This window comes from Lynx rufus, unplaced genomic scaffold (assembly GCF_022079265.1).
Source record: "Lynx rufus isolate CCGP_SWC_20201006 ecotype Redwood Valley unplaced genomic scaffold, mLynRuf1.p SCAF_13, whole genome shotgun sequence".
In the NCBI taxonomy this organism is placed as follows: domain Eukaryota; kingdom Metazoa; phylum Chordata; class Mammalia; order Carnivora; family Felidae; genus Lynx; species Lynx rufus.
The window spans coordinates 716,832-744,598 of NW_025814827.1; the positions used below are offsets into that span (position 1 = coordinate 716,832).

A 27,767-nucleotide genomic window follows, 5' to 3' on the forward strand; every position below is an offset into this window, starting at 1 on the left:
TCTTTCTCTGACTAATTTCACTTAGCATAATACCCTCCAGTTCCATCCATGTAGTTGCAAATGGCAAGATTTCATTCTTTTTGATTGCCGAGTCATACTCCATTGTATATACATACCACATCTTCTTTATCCATTCATCCATCGATGGACATTTGGGCTCTTTCCATACTTTGGCTATTGTTGATAGTGCTGCTGTAAACATGGGGGTGCATGTGTCCCTTCAAAACAGCACATCTGTATCCCTTCGATAAATGCCTAGTAGTGTAATTGCTGGGTCGTAGGGTAGTTCTATGTTTAGTTTTTTGAGGAACCTCCATACTGTTTTCCAGAGTGGCTGCACCAGCTTGCATTCCCATCAACAATGCAAAAGAGATCCTCTTTCTCTGCATCCTCGCCAACATCTGTTGTTGCCTGAGTTGTTAATGTTAGCCATTCTGACAGGTGTAAGGTGGTATCTCATTGTGGTTTTGATTTGTATTTCCCTGATGATGAGTGATGTGGAGCATTTTTTCATGTTGGTTCACCATCTGGATGTCTTCTTTGGAGAAGTGTCTATTGATGTCTTTTGCCATTTCTTCACTGGATTATTTGTTTTTTGGGTGTTGAGTTTGATAAGTCTACTAACCCTTTATCTGATATGTCATTTGAAAATATCTTCTCCCATTCTGTCGGTTGCCTTTTAGTTTTGCTGACTGTTTCCTTCGCTGTGCAGAAGCTTTTTATTTTGATGAGGTTCCCGTAGTTCATTTTTGCTTTTGTTTCCTTGCCTCTGGAGATGTGCTGAGTAAGAAATTTCTGTGGGCAAGATCAAAGAGGTTTTTGCCTGCTTTCTCCTTGAGGATTCTGATGGCTTCCTGTCTCACATTGAGGTCTTTCATCCACTTTATTTTTGTGTATGGTGTAAGAAGGTGGTCCAGGTTCATTCTTCTGCATGTTGCTGTCCAGTTTTCCCAGCACCACTTGCTGAAGAGACTGTCTTGATTCCATTGGATATTCTTTCCTGCTTTGTCAAAGATTAGTTGGCCATACGTTTGTGGGTCAATTTCTGGGTTCTCTATTCTATTCCATTGATTTGAGTATCTGTTCTTGTGCCACAGGAGTTCAGTTTTAAACTTGTTAAATTCAAGATGCATATTAGACATATAAGTGGAGATAATGAATTGCAAGTTGGATACAATTAACTTCCCAAGGGTAGGTATTTTCTGTCAATTTTGTCCCCAGGGCTTAGAACAGTGTCTGACACACAGTAGCTTCTCAACAAATTATTTGTTGAATGACTTAATAAATATACAAGCCTAAGGTCAGAGGGGTGGTCTGGGCTTGGGATATTTGGGAGTCATCAACACATACATGGTATTAAGCTCAGGAGGTCATCCAGTAAGTGAACACAGATGGTGGTCTGAGGATTGAAACTTGGGATATTCAAACATTTAGACACTGGGGAGGTATGAAGAAATCAGCAAAGAAACTAAAAAACAGAAACCAGTGGGGTAGGAGGAAAACCAGCAAAGTGTGGTGTCCTAGAAACTGAGTGAAGACAGTTTCAAGGAGAGGGAAGTGATCAATAAAAAAGTTTAACTAAAATAAATGAGAACTAAAAAAAGGATAAAATTTGTATCAATGACTGTTAAATCCTATTTTTAGATTATAAAAACTAGCTGCATATGTTTAGAATGGGAAGAAGGTGAGTGACGGGGGACTGGAATACAGCTGTCTGTGGTAAGTGGAAGAAAAGGCTTAGCAAATTAGCTGCTTAACAGCTCAAATGAGGAAATCATGTTGCTTGTTTGCCAATGAATATAATTCAATTTTTGACTGAATTAATAGGAACACAACGTACACAACTAGAAGGCTTAGTCCTGCTCCACTACCCTGGGGGCACTGGGTCCAGCACTGGGTGCCATACTACATTGAGGAGGACACTGATGCATCGGAAAGTTCTCAAGAAAGTGACTCGTGTTGTACAAGTATCTGGAAGCAGTGTCATCTGAGGAACATCTGACGGAATTGGGAAATTTATGTCAGAACTGGAGGCCATAAAGGGTATTTTCAAACTGAAGAGGTGTTATATTGTTATTTTTGACCCCAGAGAAGAGACATTACCTGAAAGCAGATATTAGATAAACTTACAGAAATTCTTCTAACAATACCCTCCTGTGTGTGTGCGCACGCGCACACACACACACACACACACACACACACACACACACACATATGCACACACACCCTATAGCTGGTTTAATGCAGTTCTAATTTGGAGCCCCAATGAAGGGAATGGGGATGACTTAGTGGAGGTGAGAGAGCAAGAGAAAGCTGAAGGTGAGAAAAATGTATGTATAAACATTAGAAGACATCTGGCTATTCAGCTAGAGAGAAGAAAAAATACAGGGACAATGAAAGAGTAATATTACTGGGTGGGGTGAGGCTGGCTGATATGTGGGAGGATTTCCAAAGTACCTGATCCAAGTTTCAGTTGAACTCACAGAGCAACTTCTGAGAAGGAAACCTTTCTGGGAAGAGAAGTTGGAGATGATAAGAGATGGACTTTCTTGCTGTCTGGAACGGACAACCTGGGAGAGGATGAAGAAAGAGGAAGACCAAGGGGACACCAGTGGGAATGGGAGGGAGAGGGTGAGGCCACTGAGGAGAAACCAGGCTCTGGCACAGGTCTGAATGGAGGCCCAGGGAGAGGGAAGATAGAGAGCTGATGGGCCCGGACAGTCTGGGGACAAGTAAAGGTGGAGGTAAGGAAGGGCAGGGAGGAGCCCAGGAGGTGAGAATGTGAGCGGCCCTGACAACATCCTGACAACAGGATGCAGTTCTGGATCCTGGAGCTGCAGGCCAGGGCTGCTGTCCAGAAACACCTCTCAGATGGGACATTTCTAACCTTCCAACTTCAGTTTTCTCGTTCACTGCAAGCAGCAAAGGGCCCTGTGCTGGCTTTGGCTAGTTTTGCTGATGTTTTGGCTTTTCCTATCTTAAGAAGTTGGCAGTTAGGCTGAAGGAGCTCTGCCAGAGGCTCTAATGTGTTGCCAGAGGAAGGCAATTGCTTCTGCTGGTGGGTAACCGGGAGGGAAAAAAAGTCATATCACGACTGCATGATACCTGCAGTGCCCTCCTAATTGATCTTTCCTGCTTGTGTTCTCATGCCTCTCATCCATTCTTCACAGAGTAAACAGATGCTTTTTTTATTTTTTAAGTAATCAGATCATGCCACTCTCTGCTGAAAATCCTCAAATGGCTTCCCCTCACAAGTAGAAGAAAACCCAAACTTCTACACTCTCTGTCCTCATCTCCAGGGCCTTACTTCTCTGGCTTCATCTAGCACTTTCTTTCTTGCTCATCACATTCCAATATACTGCCTTCTCTGTTTCTGGAACATACCCACCTCAGACATTTGGGAGTCATCAATTTACCATTCATCTCCACTAGAATATTCTTCCCTTGGATCTTTACATGGCTGGCTCCTTAGTTTCAGTGTCATCTCCCCAGAGAGGCCTTCCCTGACCACTCCATCTCCAGAAGTCCCTGACTAGGCCTCTGTGCTATATTACCCTGCTATTTTCTCACACTGCTATCACTAGCTAATATTATCCAAACTGTTCATTGGTTTATTGTTTTTTTTTACTTTTTTCTCCCGGTAGATTATAAATTCCATAAGGATAGGCATTTTGTTCACTACCACCTCCCTAATACCTTGATGAATGTCTGGCACATATCAAGTGCTCAATAACTAGTAATGAATAAAGATCTGTCAAAGCAATGGAAGGAAATGAGGAAAAATTCATCTCATTCCTTGCCAAGGAATGAGGGCTCTGGATGTCTCCCTCTTACCTTAGAGGAGGGAGAACATGAGATGTGGGCAGGCCTTCTTCCTATGTTAAGTGCAGGTGCAGGAAATGGGGCCCTGGCACAGGTTAATGATACACACTGGTATTTGCTAATTTTGCCAGTCAAAAGCTATTTCCTGAGTTTTTATTTTGCTTCTAGGTTGGTGCGGGTGCCAGAGGGGAACTGCTAAGTCATTTAGTCTCTTTCCTTAGGGAAATCTTTGTAGTTGAAGACATAAAACAAATACACAGGACAAGAGAATGAATGAATGAAGCAGACAAATATCAAGTAAGAGGGATAAATAGGGATAAATATTTCTGAGGCAAGCATTCTTTTGATTATATCAGATTGGACTGAATTGATTCTGGTAGACAGAAGCTAAAGATCACTAAGGTTTTAGGTTTTAGAATCTGGTCAGATAACAAGAATCATAAGTAGAATAAGGTAGTGAGGAGGAACGGTCAATTTTGGGTGAAAGCCAATGAGGTTTAGAATCTGACGTATAAAATAGAAGTTCTTGGTAGAAACCACCAGTAGGAATTCCATGAGGAAATGTCCATCAGGGAGGAGCTGCACCCACGCTGTTCTGACTCCCAAACCTGTGCTCTTCAATACAACTGTGCACAAAACCTTTCTTGAGATCCTGCCCTCCAAAGTCCTGACGGCAGGTGCATTCTTGACACATTCTGCTGCTCTGAACCTGGTGAGCCGATACATGTACTGACAGTCTGCCTTCATCATACCCTATCCTCTCTGGGAGAAGTAAGGAAGTGAAGGCTGCTCTTAAACTTTAGTCCTGTAGGCTATGGCCCAGACAGCTCCCTTTCTCTGGCACAGTGCCTAGCACATAGTGGACACACAAGTTGAATTGTAGCAATGAAGTGGTCTCATTGTTCTGTCCCTATAAATCAACTAAGGCTTTATTACTAGCTGGAATGGATCTTTCTGAAATCTCTCAACTAGCAATCACCCAGTTGTGAGTACAGAAACAGTCCAGAAGTTCCTGCTCTTGTATTCTTCTCACTCTCTGGATCTGAAGCAGGTGATAGTCACTTTCCTCATCACTCTACTGGCTGCTGTGCTCCCTTGTATGGTGTGAGCAGGACTGCTGGAACATAACTCACAAGGAGCACTTAGCCTGGGATACATAAAAGGTGCTCAACAAATGTAACTTCCTGAGTCCTATTATATTTACTTTAGTCCCTATTTCCCAATCCCAGAAAGTTTTTTTTTTTTTTAAATTTTTTTTTCAACGTTTATTTATTTTTTGGGACAGAGAGAGACAGAGCATGAATGGGGGAGGGGCAGAGAGAGAGAGAGACACAGAATCGGAAACAGGCTCCAGGCTCTGAGCCATCAGCCCAGAGCCTGACGCGGGGCTCGAACTCACGGACCGCAAGATCGTGACCTGGCTGAAGTCGGACGCTTAACCGACTGCGCCACCCAGGCGCCCCCCAGAAAGTTTTTTTGTCTAAGGACAGTGGCTAATGACCACAGGTTTAAAAGTTAACAGAGGTGATGTCAAGGGACAGGGTGATATACCAAATACGAGACTGCAGAGAGAACAGAAGACACATGAGAAAAGGATGCTGGAAACACATTTATCTACAGGGAAGGCTGGAATGTGGCAAATAATGTTTTTCAAACACAACCACGGCAATATTTCTGGTCCTATATTTCTAGGACCTTCGTATTCCCCATGAAGAGGTGAAGTCTATTTCTCCTACATCTGAAGGAGGGGAGGTGGGTGTTGTGAAGGCCTTGATGAATAGAATACAGTGGAAATAGGCTGCATGACTTCTGTGGGTGGCTCATAAAAGGCAATGTTTCTACCTGGTTCTTTGTCAAGATGCTCCTTTTGGGAACTGACCACCATGCTGTGAGGAAGCCCAGATTGGCCTATGCAGAGTGACCAGGTGGAAAGGTCCTCGGCTAACAGCCACATGAGCCACAGATGTGTGTGAATAAGCACTCAGATGATTTCAACTTCTAGCCTTCAAGTCTTCTGACTGAGGCCCAGATATTGTGGAACAAAGATAAGCCAGTCTCTCGGTATCTTGACAACATTCCTGACACAGAGTCTGTGAGATTAACAGATGATTGGTTTTTTTAAGATTTTATTTTTTTATGTATCTCTACCCCTAGTGTGGGACCTGAATTCACCACTCTGAGATCAAGAGTTGCATGGGTGGCTTTCAGTTAAGCGTCTGACTCTTTGAAAAATTTTTTAAAATGTTTATACATTTTTGAGGTGGGGGAGGGGCAGAGAGAGAGGGAGGCACAGAATCTGAAACAGGCTCCAGGCTCTGAGCTGTCAGCACAGAGACCGATGTGGGGCTCGAACTCAGTAATGGCAAGATCCTGACTTGAGCTGAAGTAGGATGCTTAAGTGACTGAGTCACTCAGGCACCCCAAGTGTCCGACTCTTGATCTCAGCTCAGGTCTTGATCTCAGGGTTGTGAGCTCAAGCCCTGCACTGGGCTTCACACTGGTCGTGAAGCCTACTTTAAAAAAAAAAAAAAAGAGTTGCATGCCAGGTGCCCCAATAGATGGTTGTTTTATGCCGCTAAGTTTTGGGGAAATCTGTTATACAGTTACAGTAATTGAACAAGGAGAATAAAAGCAAAGGGAAATATGTGGAAGGGTGAGATCAGGGAAGTTCAGGGAGGAAAGCATGGATAGAATAGTCTGTATGTTGCCAAGGAACAATTAGGACTAGTTCTAATAGGTAGCAGTAGGGAGACAGGTTAGAGATTGGTATAAGGAGAGACTTTTTAAAGCATTAAAACTTATCAATAACAGAATGGTTCTCTCAGTGTAATGAGTTCCCTGACAAAAGAAATACTCAAATATAGAATGGATGAGGTTATTGGAGAGATTCACACATGAATAGAAGACTGGATTAAGGAAACTTTAAGGTTCCTTCCATTCAACAAAATGTGACAACAGATGAGATCTGGGGTACAAGGAAGACAGAGGAGACAGAGATAATGGCATCTGGAGTCTGATGATATTGTACATGAGGAAAGAGACTCTGGGAAGATTAAGAAAAATTCTTTTCCCTTCCTTCTGCCTCTTGCTCAGATGACCGTTAATGGTCCCATTTTCTGCCTCCTCTCTAATACATTCTTCACCAAATATTCCTGATATCTGATTAATGCTCCCAAAATATGGTTCTTAGCATGTCACTTCCCTGATCAAAGGCTTTTAATGACACCACTGCCACCACATCTTAGCAAAATAGTTCACACAGTCTTTTTACATTTATTACCTCAGTTGAACCTCATAAAAACTTGGGAGGCACTAAAATCACCACCACATACATCCCCAAATTGAGCTCAAGTAAGTACTCTATTGGTTCTTCATATTTTTCTACCATGATGTCTTCGCTTTAGCTATTTGTTTATCTACTTTCTCTCAACTCTAAATGTTCCAACAAACCCTTCTATCTTTCAAGGTCCAGATTAAATTTTAGTTGCTCTAGGGAACAGGTAATTCCTACCACTAAGAGTGATCTCTCCCTCCTCTTAACTCCATCAATAATGATGTAATGACAGCAGCCAATGTTTATTAAGTATTTACTATGTGGCAGGCAGTGTGCTAAGTGCTTTTCACGGTTATCTTCTATCCTCTGTACCACTCTGCCTTATACCATGGGTCTTTGTATATGCATCTTCTTTCCTCTACTAGCCGACAAGGTCCTTGAGGACACAATTGATGTCTGAGTCATTTCTGCTTTCTCCCAAGCTTAGCACAGGGCCTGGCACAGAGCAAGTGCTACATAAATATTTGTTTAATGCATGAGTGAATAATTCAGGCAGGCAGAGTTAAAGTTTACCTTTGCCAAACAAATGGTTTTCAAGCACCCTTAAACACTTGAGAAGTACTCATTTATATCCACATAATTAATGAGCTAAATTATAAATCATTCTTTTTTTTGACACAGGTTTCCAGGGACCTTGGATAGAACCCATTTTGTTAGTGTAGTTTATGGATGTGAAAATAAAAACCATGAATGTATATAACAACAAACTCCTTTTCATGTAAATATATTCTAGAATTCAGAAGAGTCTTCTTCAATCAGAATTAGCTAGGTTTTATAAGCTCCTCTTCTTATTCTGTATGGTCATAAGGACTGTCAGCTCTCCCTGTGAACCCACTGCTCCTTGGCCCTATTACTACAGTGTCTGGTACAGTTATGGAATTAGTCAATGATTGCTGATTAAGTAAAAGGCCTGTGTTGGTTGCAATTCATAATCACTCATTACTGTTCTGCTCCTGTTAGCACCTTCAGGGGGCCTCAGTGAGTCTCCGCTAATTAGGGCAGTTGAGATGCTGACTGAGATTTGAAAACCATCCTTTTCTCTTTACTACTTAAAGGACCAAGAATGTAAAAGTGATTAACAGTAAAGGCCAAAGAAATAAGTATTTCTGAAAGTCCTATTACAGACTGTTGAAATTCATTTAAGTCATTAAGAATTACAATTTGTGAAAAGTCCTCGGATTAAAATTCTGAACTAATCCTAACATAACATCAAACCTTTCACCAGAAGATCACAATTCCAATTTTTACTTAAATGCAAGTTCAAAACCAAGCCTGGTACAAAAATCAAGTTAGTCTTTTCTCCTCCACACTGAAGCAAAGATTAAGAACATAAACTCTGACACCCAAATTGTCCTTCAGAAAACCTAGGTAAAAATTAGCAGATTAAGGGCACAATAGGAGAGTAGTGCAAAGGCAGCCGGGCTGTAATCACCGTCACAAAAAGGCTGGGCCACCAGCAGACTGCAGTGTTTACTCAAAGCCCTGGGCTAATCAGCTACTTAATTATCTCAGGGCTCGCCAGCTCACAAGATGATTTTTGAAGGCCTCTCTGGCTCCTCTTTGTCTTTTTATTCCTGCTGGTCATAAAAGAGCTTTGACAACAATCCTTCCTCAACTTTCTGGCTCTGGCTGGCTTGTCCTGATAGCCAAAACAGGCATTATGTGAATTACTCCAATATAACGACAGCCACACTACCTTTGTCCCCAGACAAGGCCGTGACCTTGCAGAAAGAAACTCTGACACACATAACAAAGTGCTTTCCATAGGTCATTGTAGTTTATAGTTTAGAAATAGAATTTCCATGAAGAAATGGGAAGTAGTATGAAATGGTCTGTAAATATTAGAGGCAAATTAATATGGAAAGGTAGAAAACACTACCTGTCTTTCTGTGGCTTGGTGGTGTTCTGGAAATGCTGAAGACTGAAGGATGAGGAAGAACTGCAGTTAGGCGTCATCCTTTCATCTCACAGAGGCAGCTGATACTGATACTAAGAACTTCCTAGGTAAATTAAGCCAGGAAACCACCTGGACCCTTTCTCCTAGAATAATCTGCTTTTGCAGCAAGGCCTACTAATACAAACTGAAGCTGGAGAAGGAAATTATAATAGGAAAAATGGATTAAGAATTCTTAAATACCACCTAGAGTTAATTACTGATTTATTTAAAATCCAGCTGTATATGTACAGAAAAAACAATTATACATACATATAAAGACTTTGGTCTACTTGGATGACCCTTAGGTACTCGTAGGAACAAACATATTTCTTCTCTGGAAAACTGCTTATATTTCCTACTTTGGAGACTCTACCATCCACCACTCAAAAGTTTCAAGTCAGAAATCCCAGGAACCATTTTAGGTTCCTCCCTTCCTTTTGCCTCCCTCCAAGCTCTATGCCATCTCTCTCACATTTATTCTGTCTCCTCTTAATGCATTTGATTCTATTTCCACTGTCCCACAGGCCCTCAACATTTCCTACGTGCCTCATGCAAGTCCTCTAGACTCATGCCTTTCCAGTCATTTTTACTCTTTCCAGGAATGATCATTCTATAACAGAAATTTGATCCTGTTACCCTCTCTTAAACTTCAGTGGCTTTCTGTAGCTCTAATGTAGCACATCCAGTTCTTGTCTCCATTTCAGCCTCCTAGGAGCTAACATCTATCTATGGAGCTCATTTAAATTTAAAAAAAAAATATTTATTTTTGAGAGAGAGAGAGAGAGAGAGAGAGACAGACAGACAGACAGACAGAGTGTGAGCAGGGCAGGGGCAGAGAGAGAGGGAGACACAGAATCCGAAGCAGCTCCAGGCTCTGAGCTGTCAACACAGAGCCTGACACGGGATTTGAACTAATGAGTTGTGAGATCATGACCTGAGCTGAAGAAGGACACTTAACTGACTGAGCCACCCAGGTGCCCCACATGGAGCTCATTTACTACTTCATCTCCTGTCACTCTTCACAGTCACCCCATCACACAGCAACATCAAATTCAACATGAGACAATATCTTGTATATCCATATCTTAGTTTGGGTTGCCTCCAAACCAAACTCTGAAACAAGGATATGGGTGTAAATAGTTTATTTGTGAGGAAGCAAAGGAGAGAAAGAGGGAAGGGAGAAAGCCAATCAACAACGTGTTAGTGCACAGGTTACCACTGGGGCCCCTCTTACAGACTATACAGAACACACCTCAGGACTGTCTCACTGAGGGTTAGCAGAGCTGGGATATAATCCACCCATTTACTGTGGAGGGTCACTCCTGGAGGTATTAGCTCCCCAGTACTTGTAGCAAACAGCTATTTGTCCAGAGAATATCCTCAGGCAGAGAAATACAAGAAGCCATTGGTAGGTGACCTCCAGGTGGGCCAAAGACACCAATAACATGTTATATCATAGAGTACACATATTATGACCCTTTTCTCTGTTGCATTCTTCTCCTCTACTTGTCTTTCTGGACCCTTCAATATTTAGTCCATTGAAACCTTTCTTGATCTGTGGGAGTGCTTTACTTCCTTCTCTGTGAACACTCTCTTCTCCTGCAGCTATTAGTTTACAAGTATGACCCCACACCAGGCTGTGGGATCCCCGTGGGCAGTATCTTGGGTACTTGTCTTGGTGTTTGGCATACAACAGATGCTCAATGTCTACGGGAAAGGACATGACTGTGGGTGTTAGAGAGAAGAGGATCCTGCTTTCCATACATGTAATTGAGAAAATCTTCAAGGAACTGAAATATATGCTCCTACATTTTGAATAATACAAAGTCAAGTGTGTAGGTGAGAGCACTGAGGTAGGAATCTTATATCCTAATTCAAGTTAGTTTGGCTCAGTTGCCTTCCCCGTAACAGTGAGTGGCTGTGACTGATCTCTAAGCTTCTTTCAAGTTCCAGAGATTTCAAGTGACTAAATCTGTGTGTAAGTGAAAGCCAAAGCCCCAAACTGTACAATAACCACATATGGAAATACTTATGTGTGATATTCATCTGGATTCAAGGAAAGAATACAGGTGACAAAGCCTTGAGATGCTGGCAGGTTTCTAATGCTGTGTACACGAAAGAACCACTGTTGGACAGGGGTCTCCTGGGGGAGAGGACACCTTCCAGGGAGCAGCCTACTGCACAGGAGCTAGCCAGGCAGCAGGCTATACTCCAAGCTGGCAGGTGCCAGTGCCCTAGGTGCCAATGCCCTAATACCGCTGCTGGCCTCTCTGCCGTGTGGTACCATCTGATCATATTTAGGTTAGAGACTCAGATAGCCACTTCCTAAGTTCTTATCTAATCCCTGGAACAGGTTCTGTCTGCATTTCTGGAAGGAAGAAGACTAACTTAATACAGATTATGCTTGGCTTCCCTGACGATCAGGTAGTCTTAATCTTCCTAGAAATGTGACCGGATTAAGAGAGGTAACAGTAAAGGAAGAATAGGTGGGTGTTGGGTTTCCATGTGTAACAGACTAAAAATTGTTGGGGGGGGGTTCATTATTTATTTATTTATTTATTTATTTATTTATTTATTTATTTATTTAGAGGGAGAGAGGGAGGGAGGGAGGAAGAGGGAGAGAATGTGCGTGCAAGGGGGAGAGGGACAGATGGAGAGGGAGAGAGAGAATCTTCAATCTTAAGCAGGCTCCATGTCCATCATGGAGCCAGATGTGGGGCTCAATCCCATGACTGTGAGATCATGATCTGAGCTGAAATCAAGAGTCAGACACTTAACTGACTGAGCCAGCTAGGTGCTTCGAGGAGGTTCATTTTAGATGGCAAATTCTCTGTTTTAAAATATTCTGAATATAGTCACTAGCATTCTGTGTACATTGAAAATGGGTGGATATTTCTTCAAGCAGCGAGACTTTAGAAGTTTCAGAATTTTTTAAACTTTATTTATTTTGAGAGAGAAAGAGAAAGTGAGCATGAGTGGGGGAGGGGCAGAGAGAAAGAGGGAGAGAGAGAGAATATCAAGCAGGCTCTGTGCTGTCAGCATAGAGACCCACGTAGGGCTCGATCTCATGAACCATGAGATCATGACCTGAGCCAAAATCAAGAGTCAGTCACTTAACCAACTGAGCCATCCAGGCGCCCCATAAGTTTCAAATTTTTAATTTTAATTTTGGTTTTAATTTTTTTCTTGATAAATAATAAAAAACAATATATTTTTTTCTCTAACAAATCAATGGCAAGAAAAAAAGAGGCAGAATATTTTACAGAATAAAAAAGACTTAGGAGATATAATAACCAAATGCCACCTGAAATTTGGATTCTGATTCCAATAAACTTCTGGTAGAAAGATGTTTTGAGACAGTGGGGAAAAGTGGACCAGGTATATTACAAAATGATTGTTTATTATGTTGGGGTGATAATGGCATGGTATTTATGTTTAAGACCTCAGAGATACATGCTGAATTATTTTGGGTGAAATGTCATGATACCTGAAATTTGTTATTACATGCTCTAGCATAACCCCTTTCCCACCAAACAAAAAACCAACAAGACAAAACAAAAAACCCAGGGTGTGAGCAGGAGGATAAAATAAGAATGGGAAAAATAAAATACTGATAATAGTTGGAGCTAGACAATGGCTATCACTGGGGTTCATTATTGTACTCTCTCCTTTTGGGTATAAATAAAAAGAGCCACAATAAAAAAATTGTATGCAGTGCTGTTTAGAATTTAATTGTAAGAAAATTATTTTATTAAACATTCTTTCTTTTTTTTTAATTTGAGAGTGAGAGAGAGAGAGAGTGTGAGTGAGAGAGAGAGCACACATGTGAGTGGAGAAGAGGGCAGAGGGAGAGAGAGAGAGAGAGAGAGAGAGAGAGAGAGAGAGAGAGAGAATCCCAAGCAGGCTCCACACTCAGCAAGGAGCCTGATGTAGGGCTTGATCCTACAACTCTGGGATCACAACCTGAGTCAAAATCAAGAGTTGAACACTGAACCAACTGAGCCACCTATGTGCCCCTACTGAACATTCTTAATATGCCTGATGGCTACATCACATTCCTATCAGAAACACTGAATCACTATTGCTAACAGATCTTTTTTTTTTTAATGTCTATTTATTTTTGAGAGACAGAGACAGAGTGTGAGTGGGGGAGGGGCAGAGGGAGAGGGAGACACAGAATCTGAAGCAGGCTCCAGGCTCCGAGCTGTCAGCACAGAGCCCGATGCGGGGCTTGAACTTACAGACTGCGAGATCATGACCTGAGCTGAAGTCAGATGCTTAACCGACTGAGCCACTCAGGCACCCCTGCAAATGATTTTTAATTGGTGGGAGAGAAAAGAATGCAACAGGGGTTTATTTTGTGCCCCCCACCCCCGCCCCAGAGAATTACTGCTTTTGCAGACAGTCCACAGGATGGGGTGAGGGGTATAAAGAGCCAACCAGGCCAGCAGTTGTCCCTGACACATTGGCTATAATCATGCCCATAGTGTACAGGATGCTTTTGGGCAACCAACTTGAGCAATGGAAACCTGAGTAAGGTAGAAGGGCTGACAGCAGCCCCTAGTTGAATACAACAGGCCAACAGGTGACCCTCCTCAAAATATCCTAAGCCCTAGGCAAAAACAATGGGTTACTTACACCCGGACCCTGGACACAGGTACCAAAAAAGGAAAATTCTATACATTTCCCTATACCCCTCACCTTCCCCCTTAACTACAGCCCCTCACCACTGCCTCATGGCAGCCAGTCTCTCCTTTGTTGTCCTGTCTGCTGGTCCCTTGCAGTGTTCAATAAACTTCTATCTCTTTTGTTCTGCCTCAGGTGAATTCTTGCAGGCCTCTACCACATCGGGTCTCCCCACACATAGATCATATGTAACTTTAGGGAGCTATTGTTTTTGGATGGCTCCCTTCCTTTATTCATGAAGGTATCTTGGAGAAAGAGACAAAAGGGGAAAATAAACAAACCTAGGAGGCTGTAAATAAAAGCATGTGAACAAACTTATGGACACTGTGAGGCTGCGCTGTATTGTGCTGAGGGCCTGGCTTGATCTGGTGTAGGCTTTGTAACTGACTCAAGGAGAACCACTTAATTCCTCTGGATTTCAGGAGAAGAGGGATGGATGACCCCCAAGATCTCTTCCAGCAATGACAGTTAAGTTTATGACACCAAAAAGAAAAACAGACTTTGACAGGAGCATGTAGCTAGGGAAAAACAAGAAATATGAGGCTTGCCTCAGTATGGGAAACCAAGAAGGACAAAGGTAAGGCAAAGAAAAAAAGAGGCCAACATGACCACTTGCATCCCTATAAAATGACCCCAAGATTGGCAAAACTTTAGAGATGTTTCCAAAGTTGAGCCTAGATTAGTATCAAGTAGAAGCCTTACCTTCTGGTGACAGCAAAGCACAGCATGCACATTCCATGCAAGAGTCCTGCAGCATGCTGCAGAAAGGTGGCCGTCTTGGGATTCTCATCCACTGGGCCTTGCACAGAGAGGAAGCAGCCATGAAGCTTGTTGATCAGGCCTATGTTCACCACGTAGCTAGATGTGGGGAGAAACATATGTGTTATCAGTCTGCACAGGCTGGCAATATCGTCACCTTCAAAGATAAATCTTAACAAACATAGGCTTAGACCCCTCAAACAAGCAAACAATAGGTTTGAGTAAAGCATCTCAAGTAACAATTTCCTTAGATTTAGTCCTGAATAATCAGCTATTTCTGTAAGTGATTTGCTTCCTTCTTTTGGTCATTCTGATGCTATTTTTTTCAAGAAAGATGAATGAAAATGATCATCTGATCATTTTTAGTGGTCTAAAGAGTCTGTCAATATTTGAAATGATTTATAATTATCTCTACACTCTTGAAAAGCAATACTTCTTAAAGTACCAGAGAGCCAAATTCCCTAGAATGTAGAGATTTAGAAAATAAGATGATGCGGGGCGCCTGGGTGGCGCAGTCGGTTAAGCGTCCGACTTCAGCCAGGTCACGATCTCGCGGTCCGGGAGTTCGAGCCCCGCGTCGGGCTCTGGGCTGATGGCTCGGAGCCTGGAGCCTGTTTCCGATTCTGTGTCTCCCTCTCTCTCTGCCCCTCCCCCGTTCATGCTCTGTCTCTCTCTGTCCCAAAAATAAAAAAATAAAAAAAAAAAAAAAAAAGAAAATAAGATGATGCTACTCAGATACTCTTGTTTCAACCTAAATTTCTAATGCAACTGTAGATTCTCTGTTTTCCAAAATCCTGTCATCATTAAGAGTATAATAATGAGAATCTAATTGCTCTCTGTTATGAAAAGTACCAGTCTTGACAATTGACAATAACATTTAAGAAGTCACTTTCAACTTTTCATCCCATTAAACAGCTTTCCAGAACTGTTTATTAAACTGGACCAAAAATAGTGGTTCTTTTATTAGTCTGCAAAGCAACTATCATTGAAAATAGTATTTTAAGACTATAAATTACCTGTAGATAAATCAGCTTTAGCTTAGAGATTTTATACTACTTCAGTGCTACTGTATTTACATGTATGAAAAGGGCAGGACTTTGTATGTAGTAGTTCTGAAAATCAACACATGTTAATTTTGGGAAGGGCCAACATGGTGAAGTAGGGGAATCCAAAGTTCCCTTGTCTCACAAACAAAGCAGTGTTGAAGCTCAAGGACTTTGAACTCGAGAGTCCGGGAGGCAGTCGCTTCCAGGGACTCACTGGGACAACCTGACGGGCCATAGGTGCGTGATTGCAAACTGGGAGAGAGACAACGAATGGTGGGGAGGTATCCCCTTCTGCAGGGAGACAAAAGGAAGAGAAAGAGAGGTTGGGGAAGCATAGGACTGTATCTGGACAAGAGAAAAACCACGGACCAGGCCGGAGAAAGATCCAATCTTTAAATGAAGGGCTTTCTCTGCGACTGGGTCCCAGCTGCCCGGATGGCACACCTGGGAAGGAGGGGAGCCAGCACCAGGCTTGGTGGTTAGGACAGGGGTGTAGTCCACAGTTGGAGAAAGTGATCCCCTCCCTGGTGTGCTGCGGGAAAGGACAAAGCTTGCTCACGTCCACCAGCTGGGGACTATATATCGGGCGGTGTGCAGCTGCACTCCCCCAGTACCACAGAGCAGGAGTTTGAATCGCAATCAAGAGCCAGAGCACGGAAGTCGGCAGAGTGGGACAAACTGCCTCATTTGCACCTGCGGCACAGTGAGGATGGCTTGAACAGACTGGTTTGGGACAGCTGGTCTGTGGAGGAGAGACTGGCATGTTGCCATTTTTCTCCCCACCACCAACAAGGTGGGGCTTCAGGCATCAGACAGCGGAACCCACACTGGAGGCTGGACCTGCCTACTCCAAACCACCCCTTCTGCACCTGGTAACTGCATATCTACTGGAGTGGAGTAGTAGCTGAGGAATTAGACAGCCCCTCCATGAGACCAGCACTGCTGCATTACCTGGTTTAATTCTCCGACAATTCTTATTATATAGATACATTCTTCCTTCCTTTTCTCCTTCTTATCTCTTCCCTCCTCCAGTCCGGTTACTCTGGTTGTTGGTTTGTCTAAGCAGACATATTTAATCCATTCTCTTGATACATGTTCCACACCTCCTTCTTCATTCTCCTTTCTCTCTCTCTGGATTAAGCCAAATAGTTTCTCTGTCTGGCCAATGTTATTTTCTTTTCTTTTTTCCTGCCTCCTTCTTTATTTTCCTTTCTCTCCCTCTGGATTAAGCTGTATAGTTTCTCTGTCTGGGCAATTTTTATTTTTTCTTTTTCCTCACCCCTGTCATTTCTCTCTTTGTATGGGATAAGGCCTCTTCCATCAGCACCACTCCCCCCTGTTGCTTACTTGTAGCTGGTGTTTCTGACTTTTTGTTTTGGGGTTTTTTTTGTTTGTTTGTGTGTTTGTGTATTTTTGTTTTCTGTTTGTTTTTTGTTTTCCTCTCCAGGGCCACATCAATGAACAAATCAAAACACACCTAGTGGAGGGTTTGAAATATCAGTATGAGTAGGGAGATAAAGTAATCAAAGTCACAAAAACAGAGAGCAAGTAACGCACTCCAAAAAACACCTCCTAAAGGGCCAGGCCCTGGACAGTGTATGACCCCTCTTTAATATAGTAGTGCTCGAAGGTGAAGGGCAGATAACAAGCTTTGAAAACACATAAGGGACAGAAAACTAGCCAAAATGACGAAATGGAAGAATTCTTCTCAAAAGAAATTCCAGGAAGAAATGACAGCTAAAGAACTGCTCAAAACAGATATAAACAATATAACTGAACAAGAATTTAGGATAATAGTCATAAGATTAATCGCTGGGCTTGAAAAAAGCATAGAAGACAGCAGAGAATCTATTGCTACAGAGATCAAGGAACTAAAAAATAGGCATGATCAATTAAAAATGTTGTAAATGAGGTGCAAAATAGAGGTACTGACAGCGAGAACTGAAGAGACAGAGGGGAGAATAGGTGAAATAGAAGATAAAATTATAGAAAAAGATGAAGCTGAGAAAAAGAGATTAAAAAAAAAATTCTGGATCACAATGGGAGAATCAGAGAACTGAGTGATTCAATGAAACGGAACAATATCTGTATCACAGGAGTTCCAGAAGAAGAAGACAGAGAGAAAGGGGCTGACGGTGTGGTTGAACAAATTATACCTGAAAACTTCTTCAATCTGGGGAAGGAAACATGCATTGAAATCCAGGAGGCACAGAGAACTCCCTTCAGACATAACTTAAACTGATCTTCTGCATGACGTATCATAGTGAAACTGGCAAAATACAAGGATAAAGAAAGAATTCTGAAAGCAGCTAGGGATAAACAGGCCTTAACCTACAAGGATAGACACATAAGGGTAGTAGCAGACCTATCTACTGGAACTTGGCAGGCCAGAAAGGAGTGGCAGGAAATTTTCAATGTGATGAATAGGAAAAACATGCAGCCAAGAATCCTTTATCCAGCAAGCCTGTCATTCAGAACAGAAGGAGAGATAAAGGTTTTCCCAAACAAAAACTGAAGAAATTCATCACCACTAAACCAGACATATAACAGATCCTAAGGGGAACTCTGTGAGTGTAGCAAAGACCACAAAGGACCAGAGACACCACTATAAGCATGAAATCTACAGATAAGACAGTGACTCTAAACCCATATCTTTCAATAATAACACTGAATATAAACAGACTAAATGCTCCAACCAAAGGAAATAGGGTATCAGAATGGATAAACAAACAAAAAAACACAAGACCCATCTATTTGCTGTCTACAAGAGATCAATTTTAGACCTGAGGACACCTTCAGATTGTAAATGAGGGGATGGAGAACCATCTATCCTGCTACTGGAAGTCAAAAGAAAGCTGAAGGAGCCATACTTATATCAGACAAACTAGATTTTAAACTCAAGACTGTAACAAGAGATGAAGAAGGGCATTATATAATAATTATGCAGTCTATCCATCAAGAAGAGCTAACAATTATAAATGTTTATGTACCGAATTTGGAGACACCCAAATATATAAAACAACTAATCGTAAACATAAGCAATCTTATTGGTAAGAATGTGGTATTTGCAGGGGACTTTAATACTCCACTTACAACAATAGATCATCTAGACACAAAATCAATAAAGAAACAATGGCCCTGAATGATACAATGGACCAGATGGACTTGACAGATATATTTAGAACTTTTCTTCCTAAAGCAGCAGAATATATATTCTTTTCGAGTGCACATGGAACACTCTCCGAGATAGATCACTTACTGGGTCACAAAACAGCCCTCAATAAATACAAAAGAATTGAGATCATTACCATGCACACTTTCATATCACAATGCTATGAAACTTGAAATCAACCACAGGACAAAGTTTGGAAAACCTCCAAATGCATGGAGGTTAAAGAACACCCTACTAAAGAATTAATGGGTCAACCAGGCAATTAGAGAAGAAATTAAAAAATATATGGAAACAAATGAAAATGAAAACACAACAATCCAAACCCTTTGGGATGCAGCAAAGGCAGTCCTGAGAGGAAAATACATTGCAATCTAGGCCTATCTCAAGAAACAAGAAAAATCCCAAATACAAAATCTAACAGCACACCTAAAGGAAATAGAAGCAGAACAGCAAAGACACCCCAAAACCAGCAGAATAAGAGATACAATAAAGATCAGAGCAGAAATCAACAATATAGAATCCAAAAAAAAAACAGTAGAACAGATCAATGAAACAAAGAGTTGGTTTTTTGAAAAAAATAAATAAAATTGATAACCCCCTAACCAGACTTCTCAAAATGAAAAGAGGACCCAAATAGATACAATCATGAATGAAAATGGATTTATCACAACCAATCCCCCAGAAATATAAGCAATTATCAGAGAGTACTATGAAAAATTATATGCCAACAAAACTGGACAACCTGGAAGAAATGAACAAATTCCTAGACACCCACACATGACCCAAACTCAAATGGGAAGAAATAGAAAATTTGAACAGACCCATAACTAGTGAGGAAATTGAATCAGTTATCAAAAATCTCCCAACAAATAAGAGTCCAGGATCAGATGGCTTCCCTGGGGAATTCTACCAGACATTGAAAGCAGAGATAATACCCATCCTTCTCAAGCTGTTCCAAAAAATAGAAAGGGAAGGAAAACTTCCAGACTCATTCTATGAAGCCAGCATTACTTTGATAGCCAAACCAGACAGAGACTAGGCAAAAGAAGAGAACTACAGGCAAAAATCCCAGATGAATATGGATGCAAAAATTCTCAACAAGAGACTAGCAAATAGAATTCAACAGCATATAAAAAGAATTATTCACCATGATCAAGTGGGATTCATTCCTGGGCTGTAGGGCTGGTTCAATATTTGCATATCAATCAATGTGATACACCACATTAGTAAAAGAAAGGATAAGAACCATATGATCCTGTCAATCGATGCAGAAAAAGCATTTGACAAAATACAGCATCCTTTCTTAATAAAACCCCTCGAGAAAGTCGGGATAGAAGGAACACACTTAAACATCATAAAAGCTGTATATGAAAAGCCCACAGCTAATGTCATCCTCAATGGGGAAAAACTGAGAGCATTTCCCCTGAGATCAGGAACATGACAGGGATGTCCACTCTCACAACTGTTGTTTAACACAGTGTTGGAAGTCCTAGCCTCAGCAATCAGACAACAAAATGAAATAAAAGACATCAAAATTGGCAAAGAAGAAGTCAAACTTTCACTTTTCATAGATGACATGATACTTTACACAGAAAACCCGACAGACTCCACCAAAAGTCTGCTAGAAGTGATACACGAATTCAGCAAAGTCGCAGGGTACAAAATCAATGTACAGAAATCGGATGCATTTTTATACACCAATAATGAAGCAACAGAAAGAGAAATAAACTGATCCCATTTACAACTGCACCAAGAACCATAAGATACCTAGGAATAAACCTAACCAAAGATGTAAAAGACCTGTATGCTGAAAACTATAGAAAGCTTATGAAGGAAACTGAAGAAGACACAAAGAAATGGAAAAACATTCCGTGCTCATGGATTGGAAGAATAAATACTGTTAAAATGTCAACACTACCCAATGCAATCTATACATTCAATGCAATCCCAATCAAAATTGCACCGGCATTCTTCTCAAAGCCAGAAAAACAATCCTAAAATTTGTATGGAACCACAAAAGACCCCAAACAGCCAAAGTAATATTGAAGAAGAAAACCAAAGTGGGAGGCATCACAATCCCAGACTTTAGCCTCTAATACAAAGCTGCAATCAAGACAGTATGGTATTGGCACAAGAACAGACACATAGACCAATAGAATAGAGAACCCAGAATTTGACCCACAAATGTATGGCCAACTCATCTTTGATAAAGCAGGAAAGGGCATCCAATGGAAAAAAGACAGTATCTTTAGCAAATGGTGCTGGGAGAACTGGACAGCAACATGCAGAAGAATGAACCTGGACCACTTTCTTACCCCATCCACAAAAATAAACTCAAAATGGATGAAGGACTGAATGTGAGACAGGAAACCATCAAAACCCTAGAGGAGGAAGCAGGCAACAACCCCTTTGACCTCAGCCGCAGCAATTTCTTGCTCGACACATCTCCAAAGGCAAGGGAATTAAAAGCAAAAGTGAATTACTGGGACCTTATGAAGATAAAAAGCTTCTGCACAGCAAAGGAAACAACCAACAAAACTAAAAGGCAACCGATGGAATGGGAAAAGATATTTGCAAATGACATATCTGATAAAGTGCTTTCCCTTAGGGGGAAAGCTCTCAGTTTTTCTCCATTGAGGATGATATCAGCTGTGGGTCTTTCATATGTGGCCTCTATGATCTTGAGGTTTGTTCCATCTATTCCTAATTTCATGAGGGTTTATACCAAAAAAAGGATACTATATTTTGTCGAATGCATTTTCTGCATCTATTGAGAGGTTCACATGGTTCTTATCCTTTTTTTTTTATTAACGTGATGTATTATATTGATTGATTTGCAGATATTGAACCAGCCCTGCAGACCAGGAATACATCCTGTTGATCATGGTGAAAAATTCTTTTAATGTATTATTGGATTCGTTTTGCTAGTATCTTGTTGAGAATTTTTGCATCCATGATCATCAGGGAAACTGGTCTGTAGTTTTCTTTTTTAGTGGGGTCTTTGTCTGGTTTGGGAATAAAGGTAATGCTGGGCTCATAGAATGAATTTGGAAGTTTTCCTTCCATTTCTATATTTTGGAATAGCTTCAAAAGAAGAGGAATTAACTCTTCTTTAAATGTTTGTAGAATTCCTCTGGAAAGCCATCTGGCCTTGGACTCTTGTTTTTCAGGAGATTTTTGACTACTGATTCAGTTTCTTTATTGGTTATGTGTCTGTTCAAATTTTCTATTCCTTCCTGTTTTAGTTTAGGTAGTTTATATGTTTTTAGGAATTTGTCCATTTCTTCCAGATTGCCCAATTTGTTGGCATATATATAATTGCTCATTAATATTCTTTCATTATTGCTTGTATTTCTGCAGTGTTGGTTGTGATCTCTCCTCTTTCACTTGTGATTTTATTTGGGTCCTTTCCTTTTTCTTTTTGATCAATCTGGCTAGGGGTTTATCAATTTTGTTAATTCTTTCAAAGAACCAGTTCCTGGTCCTGTTTTTTTTTTTTTGTTTGTTTGTTTATTTTCTATTGTGATATCACTAATTTCTGCTCTAATCTTTATTATTTCTTTCTTCTGCCGGTTTTGGGCTTTACTTTTCTTTTTCCAACTCCTTTAGGTATAAGGTTAGGTTGTATATTTGAGACATTTCCTCCTTCTTTAGTAAGGCCTGGATTCCTATATACTTCCCTCTTATGACCACATTTGCTGCATCCCCGAGGTTTTAGACTGTTGTGTTTTCATTTTCATTGGCTTCCGTGTACTTTTTACACTTTTTAATTTCCCTTTAACTTCTTGGTTAACCCATTCATTCTTTAGTAGGATGTTCATTAATGTCCAAGTATTCATGGTCTTTCCAAATTTTTTCTTGTGGTTGATTTTGAATTTCATAGTGCCGTGGTCTGAAAATATGCAAAGTATGATCTCGATCTTTTTGTACTTGTTGAGGGCTGATTTGTGACCCACTATGTGATCTATTCTGGAGAATTTTTGGTGTGCACTTGAGAAGAAAGTGTATTCTTCTGCCTTAGGGTGAAATGTTCTGAATATATTTCTTAATTCCATCTGGTCCAGTGTGTTATTCAAAACCATTGTTTCCTTGTTGATTTTCTAGTTAGATCATCTGTCCATTGCTATAAGTGCGGGGTTAAAATCCCCTACTATTATGGTATTATTATCAATGAGTTTCTTTATGTTTTATGTTGATTTATATATTTGGGTGTTCCAGGTTGGGGGCATGAATATTTACAATTGTTAGGCCTTCCTTGTGAATAGATCCCTTAATTATGATATAATGCCCTTCTTCATCTCTTGTTTCAGTCTTTGTTTTAAAATCTAGTTTTTCTGATATAAGTATGGCTACTCTGGCTTTCTTTTGATGTCCATTAGCATGATAGATGGTTCTCCATTCCCTTACTTTAAATCTGCAGGTGTCTTTAGGTCTCAGAAGATGAAGAGAGAGAAAAAAGGGGCAGGAGGTTATGTGAGTAAATTATAGCTGAAAACTTTCCTAATCTGGGAAAGAACACAGACATCCAAATCCATTAAGCACATAGAACTCCCATTCAATTCAACAAAATTGATCATCAAAAAGGCATATTCACAAAATACACAGACAAGGAAAGAATTATAAAAGCCCCAAGGGAAAAAAAATGTCCTTAACCTACAAGGGAAGACAGATCAGGTTCACAGCATATCTGTTCACAGGAACTTGGCAGGTCAGAAAGGAGTGGCAGGATATATTCAACATTCTGAATTGGAAAAATATGCAGCCGAGAATTCTTTATCCAGCAAGTCTATCATTCAAAATAGAAGGAGAGATCAAAAGTTTCCCAAACAAAAACTAAAGGAGTTTGTGACCATTAAACCAGCCCTGTAAGAAATTTTAAGGGGGACTCTTTGAGTGGATAAGAAACAAAATAAGACAAAAAAAGATCAAAAGCAACAAAGACTAGAAAGGACCAGAGAATGTCACCAGAAACACCAACTTACAGGCCACACAATGGCACTGATTTCATATCTTTCAATAATCACTCTAAATATAAATGGACCAAATGCTCCAGTCAAAAGACACAGGGCACTGGAATGGATAAAAAAACAAGACCCATCTATATGCTGACACATACATATTTTTATACATAATGTTTATATAAAATCGTATGTGTATGTATATGATTATATGATTGTACATATATATATATAATCATACACACACACACACACACACACACACACACACACACAAACATGAATGGGAATGATATGCACAAACTAACATAGTGATTTTCTTCCTGAGGAGTAAGGTGAATGCGATGACGATGGGGAGTTAGCTGTACCTGCAACATTTGGTTTCTTACCAATAAGAAAAAAGATCTAATGCACTATAAAAAAGTGTTATCAGTTATTGAAAAATGTTATCAGTTGGCACATAGGTATTGATAATATTGTTAGGTGTGTAAGATGTTTAATGTGCTGTTGAATTTGGTTTGCTAGTATTTTGTTGAGAATTTTTGCTCCAGAGTTGGGCACATAAATATTTACCACTGTTACATCTTCTTAGTAGACTACCCTTTTATCATTATATAATGACCTTATTTGTCTCTTTTGACTATTTTTAGCTTAAAGTCTATTTTGTCGGATATAAATACAGCTACCCATACTTTCTCTTATTACCATTTCTTTGAAATATCTATTCCATCCCTTTACTCTATGTATGTCCTTAATGTTAAAATGAGTCTCTTATAGGCAGTATATCATTGCATCTTGTTTTGTTAATCCATTCAGCCACTCTGTCTTTTGATTAGAGCATTTAATTCACTTACACTTAAATTATTAATAAGTAAGGACTTACTATTGCCATTTTGTTTTCTGTTTTGTACTTTCCTTGTTCCTTGCTTCTTGCTCTCTTCCTTTGTGATCTGATAACTTTTTGTTGTGGTATGATTTGACTCCTTTATAATAATCTTCTGTGTATCTACTACAGGTTTTCCTTTGTAAGTTTGATAGCATATAGAAACTATGCTTTTACTTCTCCCCTGCTCACATTTGAGGTTACTGATGTTATAATTTATATTTTTTGTAGTGTGCATCAAATGACAACTAATTGTAGTTATGGTTACTTTTAATACATTTGATTAACTTTTATTTTTATTTTATTTAAAAAAATTTTTTTTAACGTTTATTTATTTTTGAGACAGAGAGAGACAGAGCATGAACGGGGGAGGGTCAGAGAGAGAGGGAGGCTCAGAATCGGAAACAGGCTCCAGGCTCTGAGCCATCAGCCCAGAGCCCGACGCGGGGCTCGAACTCACGGACCGCGAGATCGTGACCTGGCTGAAGTCGGACGCTTAACCGACTGCGCCACCCAGGCGCCCCTTGATTAACTTTTAAACTACACTTGTAAGTGAATTATGTGCCAACATTACAATATCAGACATTCAGATTCTGACTATATATTTACAATTACCAGTGACTATTACACATCCACCTTCTTTTGTTACTATCCTCCTTTTATTTCAGCTTGAATAATGCCCTTTAGCATTTCTTATAAGGCAGGTCTAGTGGAGGTGAACTTTAGGTTTTGTTTGGGAAAGTCTTTATTTCTCCTTTATTTCTGAAGGGCAGCATTGTCACAGTTACAGCATTCTTGGTTGACAGTTTTTTCCTTCCATGTTTTTAAAGGCTGTGCCTTAATGTTGGGTGGGGCTGCAGGCTGGACTTCAGGTGGGCTGCTGGCTGTGCTCTGATATTGGGCAAGGTTGCCAGCTGGGTTCTCTGGTTGGGAGGGACTCCCAGATCTATCTCATAGTTGGGTGGCGCTGTAGGCTATGCTTTGAGATTTCCCAGGGTCACTGTTAAGGTTTCCTGGTAATGTGTGGGGCCAGAAGCTATGATCAACAGTTAGGTAGGGCTGTTGGCTTGGCTACCTGCCTGATCAGGGCTGTAGGATGGGCTTTGTGGCTGCATGGGTTCTCTGGCTGGTCAAAACTGGAGGTGATTCTGAGCAGTTAGGCAGGGATTAAAATTGCTTCTCTGTCCTGGTGGGGCTATAGAACAGGCTCTATAGCCAGTACAGCCTGAGACTGAGGAACCAAATCAGGCAGAACTGCCAATTAAGCTCCTTGCCAAGATGGGGGCTATCTAGGTTTAGCTTTATGAATAGGCAGAAATGCTATCTGGGATGTCTGCTCAGGTATCACTGCAAACTGGAGTGCAGTTCACCAGGATTTGAATGCTTATTGCTCTCAGTCCTACCCCTCCTTCTCTTTTTCAAGTTGATTCTCAATGGTTGAACCCTGCAGATTACCCCTATGATCTTCATGAGGCAAACCCAAGTGGGCTTCCTGGGAAGTGTCCCACAACACTGGAAGACCTGGACATCCACTTTGGGTTCTCTTTTCACATTGGAGAAACTATAAGCTTACCGAGACCCTCTCAGTGGCCAGCCTGGGGAAGAGGTGATGTGATCAGAGTGTTAGTTTTTCCTTTCACCCTTCTAATGCAGTCCTTCTTGGTCTCTGAAGTCCAGGGAGGGTTCTTCAGACTCACCCACCCCCAATTTCTGGGGTTTTCACACTGGTGTCTTTATCTATAGATAGCTGCTAGTTGGCCTTCTATGGTGGGGGGGACTGAAGTTGGCAGGAACCTATGTTGCCATCTGTTCAATGACACAGTCAGTTCCACAGTAAAGAACTAAGATCTTATAAACAGAGACCTACCACAAGGAATAAACACTGCTCCAAATAAGCAGAAGCATCATCTGCAGCATTGTATTTCCATTTCACAGTATATGATGGTAAGTGATATTTTAGTGCATTCTATTCGTATCTCAACAAAGTAATGGAGGTTTATAGTCCAAGATCAAGGTACCAACAATGTTGAACTCCTCTGAGGACTCTCTCTTTGGTTTTCAGATGGTGCCCTTCTGCTGCTTCTTCACATGTGCATGTGCCCAATGTTCTTAATATAAGAAGAGCTTTTACAATTAAAGACTCAAAATCACTAGTAGAAAAATGGGCAAAGTAAAAGAACAGGCAACTCACAAAAAAATAGAAATGGCCAATAAACATTTAAAAATGTTCAATGTCACTACTATAAAAATAAATATTTTCACCTCTCAATTTGGCTAAGGCTCAAAAGAGTGATGACATATTGTGTAGACTGAGGGTGCAAGAACATACTCATAGTTAATCTTTGTGTAGGTCAATTTGGCAATATGGACAAAAACCCTTACTGCAATTGTTTGACCCAGAAATTCTACTTCTCAACATTTATTTTAAGAAAACAATCAGTTGCAGGAAAAAATGAGTGTACAAAGATGTTCTTCAAAGTGGCATCTGTAGTAAAAAACTAGAATAAACCTACAGAGTAACAATAGGTTACATGAAACAAATCACTACTACATAAACAAACAATTGGAAAGCCAGCAAAAAGTAATTTGCAAATTCCTATTTAGAAAAATAAATACATAAGACAATATGCACAAGTATTACAATATTTTTTATAAAACCACCACATGTATGTACACCAAAACCAACCCAGTCATTATCTTTGGGTGGAGGAATTAAAGAAAATTTTTGTGTTTTTACAAATATACCCATTTTTATTTTCTGATTTAACAAGTTGTTTTTCTCATTGAGCACACATTACTTTTATAATTAGGAAAAATAAATTATTTTGAAAAGGAGAAGAGAGAGAGAAACAGAGAGCCAAGCTATCTGCTATCACAAGAGAACTTGAATACTTAAAGACATAACAATAGAGCAAAGGTCATAAATCTGAGAGATAGTGACAAGGCAGAATCAGTAAGTACTAAAGACTGTTTTTAAATATGCAAATTACTGTCACATTGGTTTCCATACAACACCCAGTGCTCATCCTAACAGGTGCCCTCCTCAACACCCATCACCCGTTTCCCCACCTTCCCACCCCCCATCAACCCTCAGTTTATTCTCAGTATTTAAGAGTCTCTTATGGTTTGCCTCCTTCCCTCTCTGTAACTTTTTTTCCCCCTTCCCCTACC

General features: G+C 40.5%; 1 protein-coding gene across 5 annotated transcripts in view; it reads right to left on the reverse strand.

Moving 5' to 3' along the window:
* SCAPER (S-phase cyclin A associated protein in the ER) overlaps positions 1–27,767 on the reverse strand; it is a 508,319-nt gene that overhangs the window by 47,509 nt on the left and 433,043 nt on the right. For all 5 annotated transcript variants that reach the window (XM_047074743.1, XM_047074740.1, XM_047074744.1 and 2 more), the window contains one exon: positions 14,481–14,636. In XM_047074743.1, the coding sequence (XP_046930699.1) occupies positions 14,481–14,636 (156 nt within the window). The remainder of the gene's footprint in view (positions 1–14,480; positions 14,637–27,767) is intronic.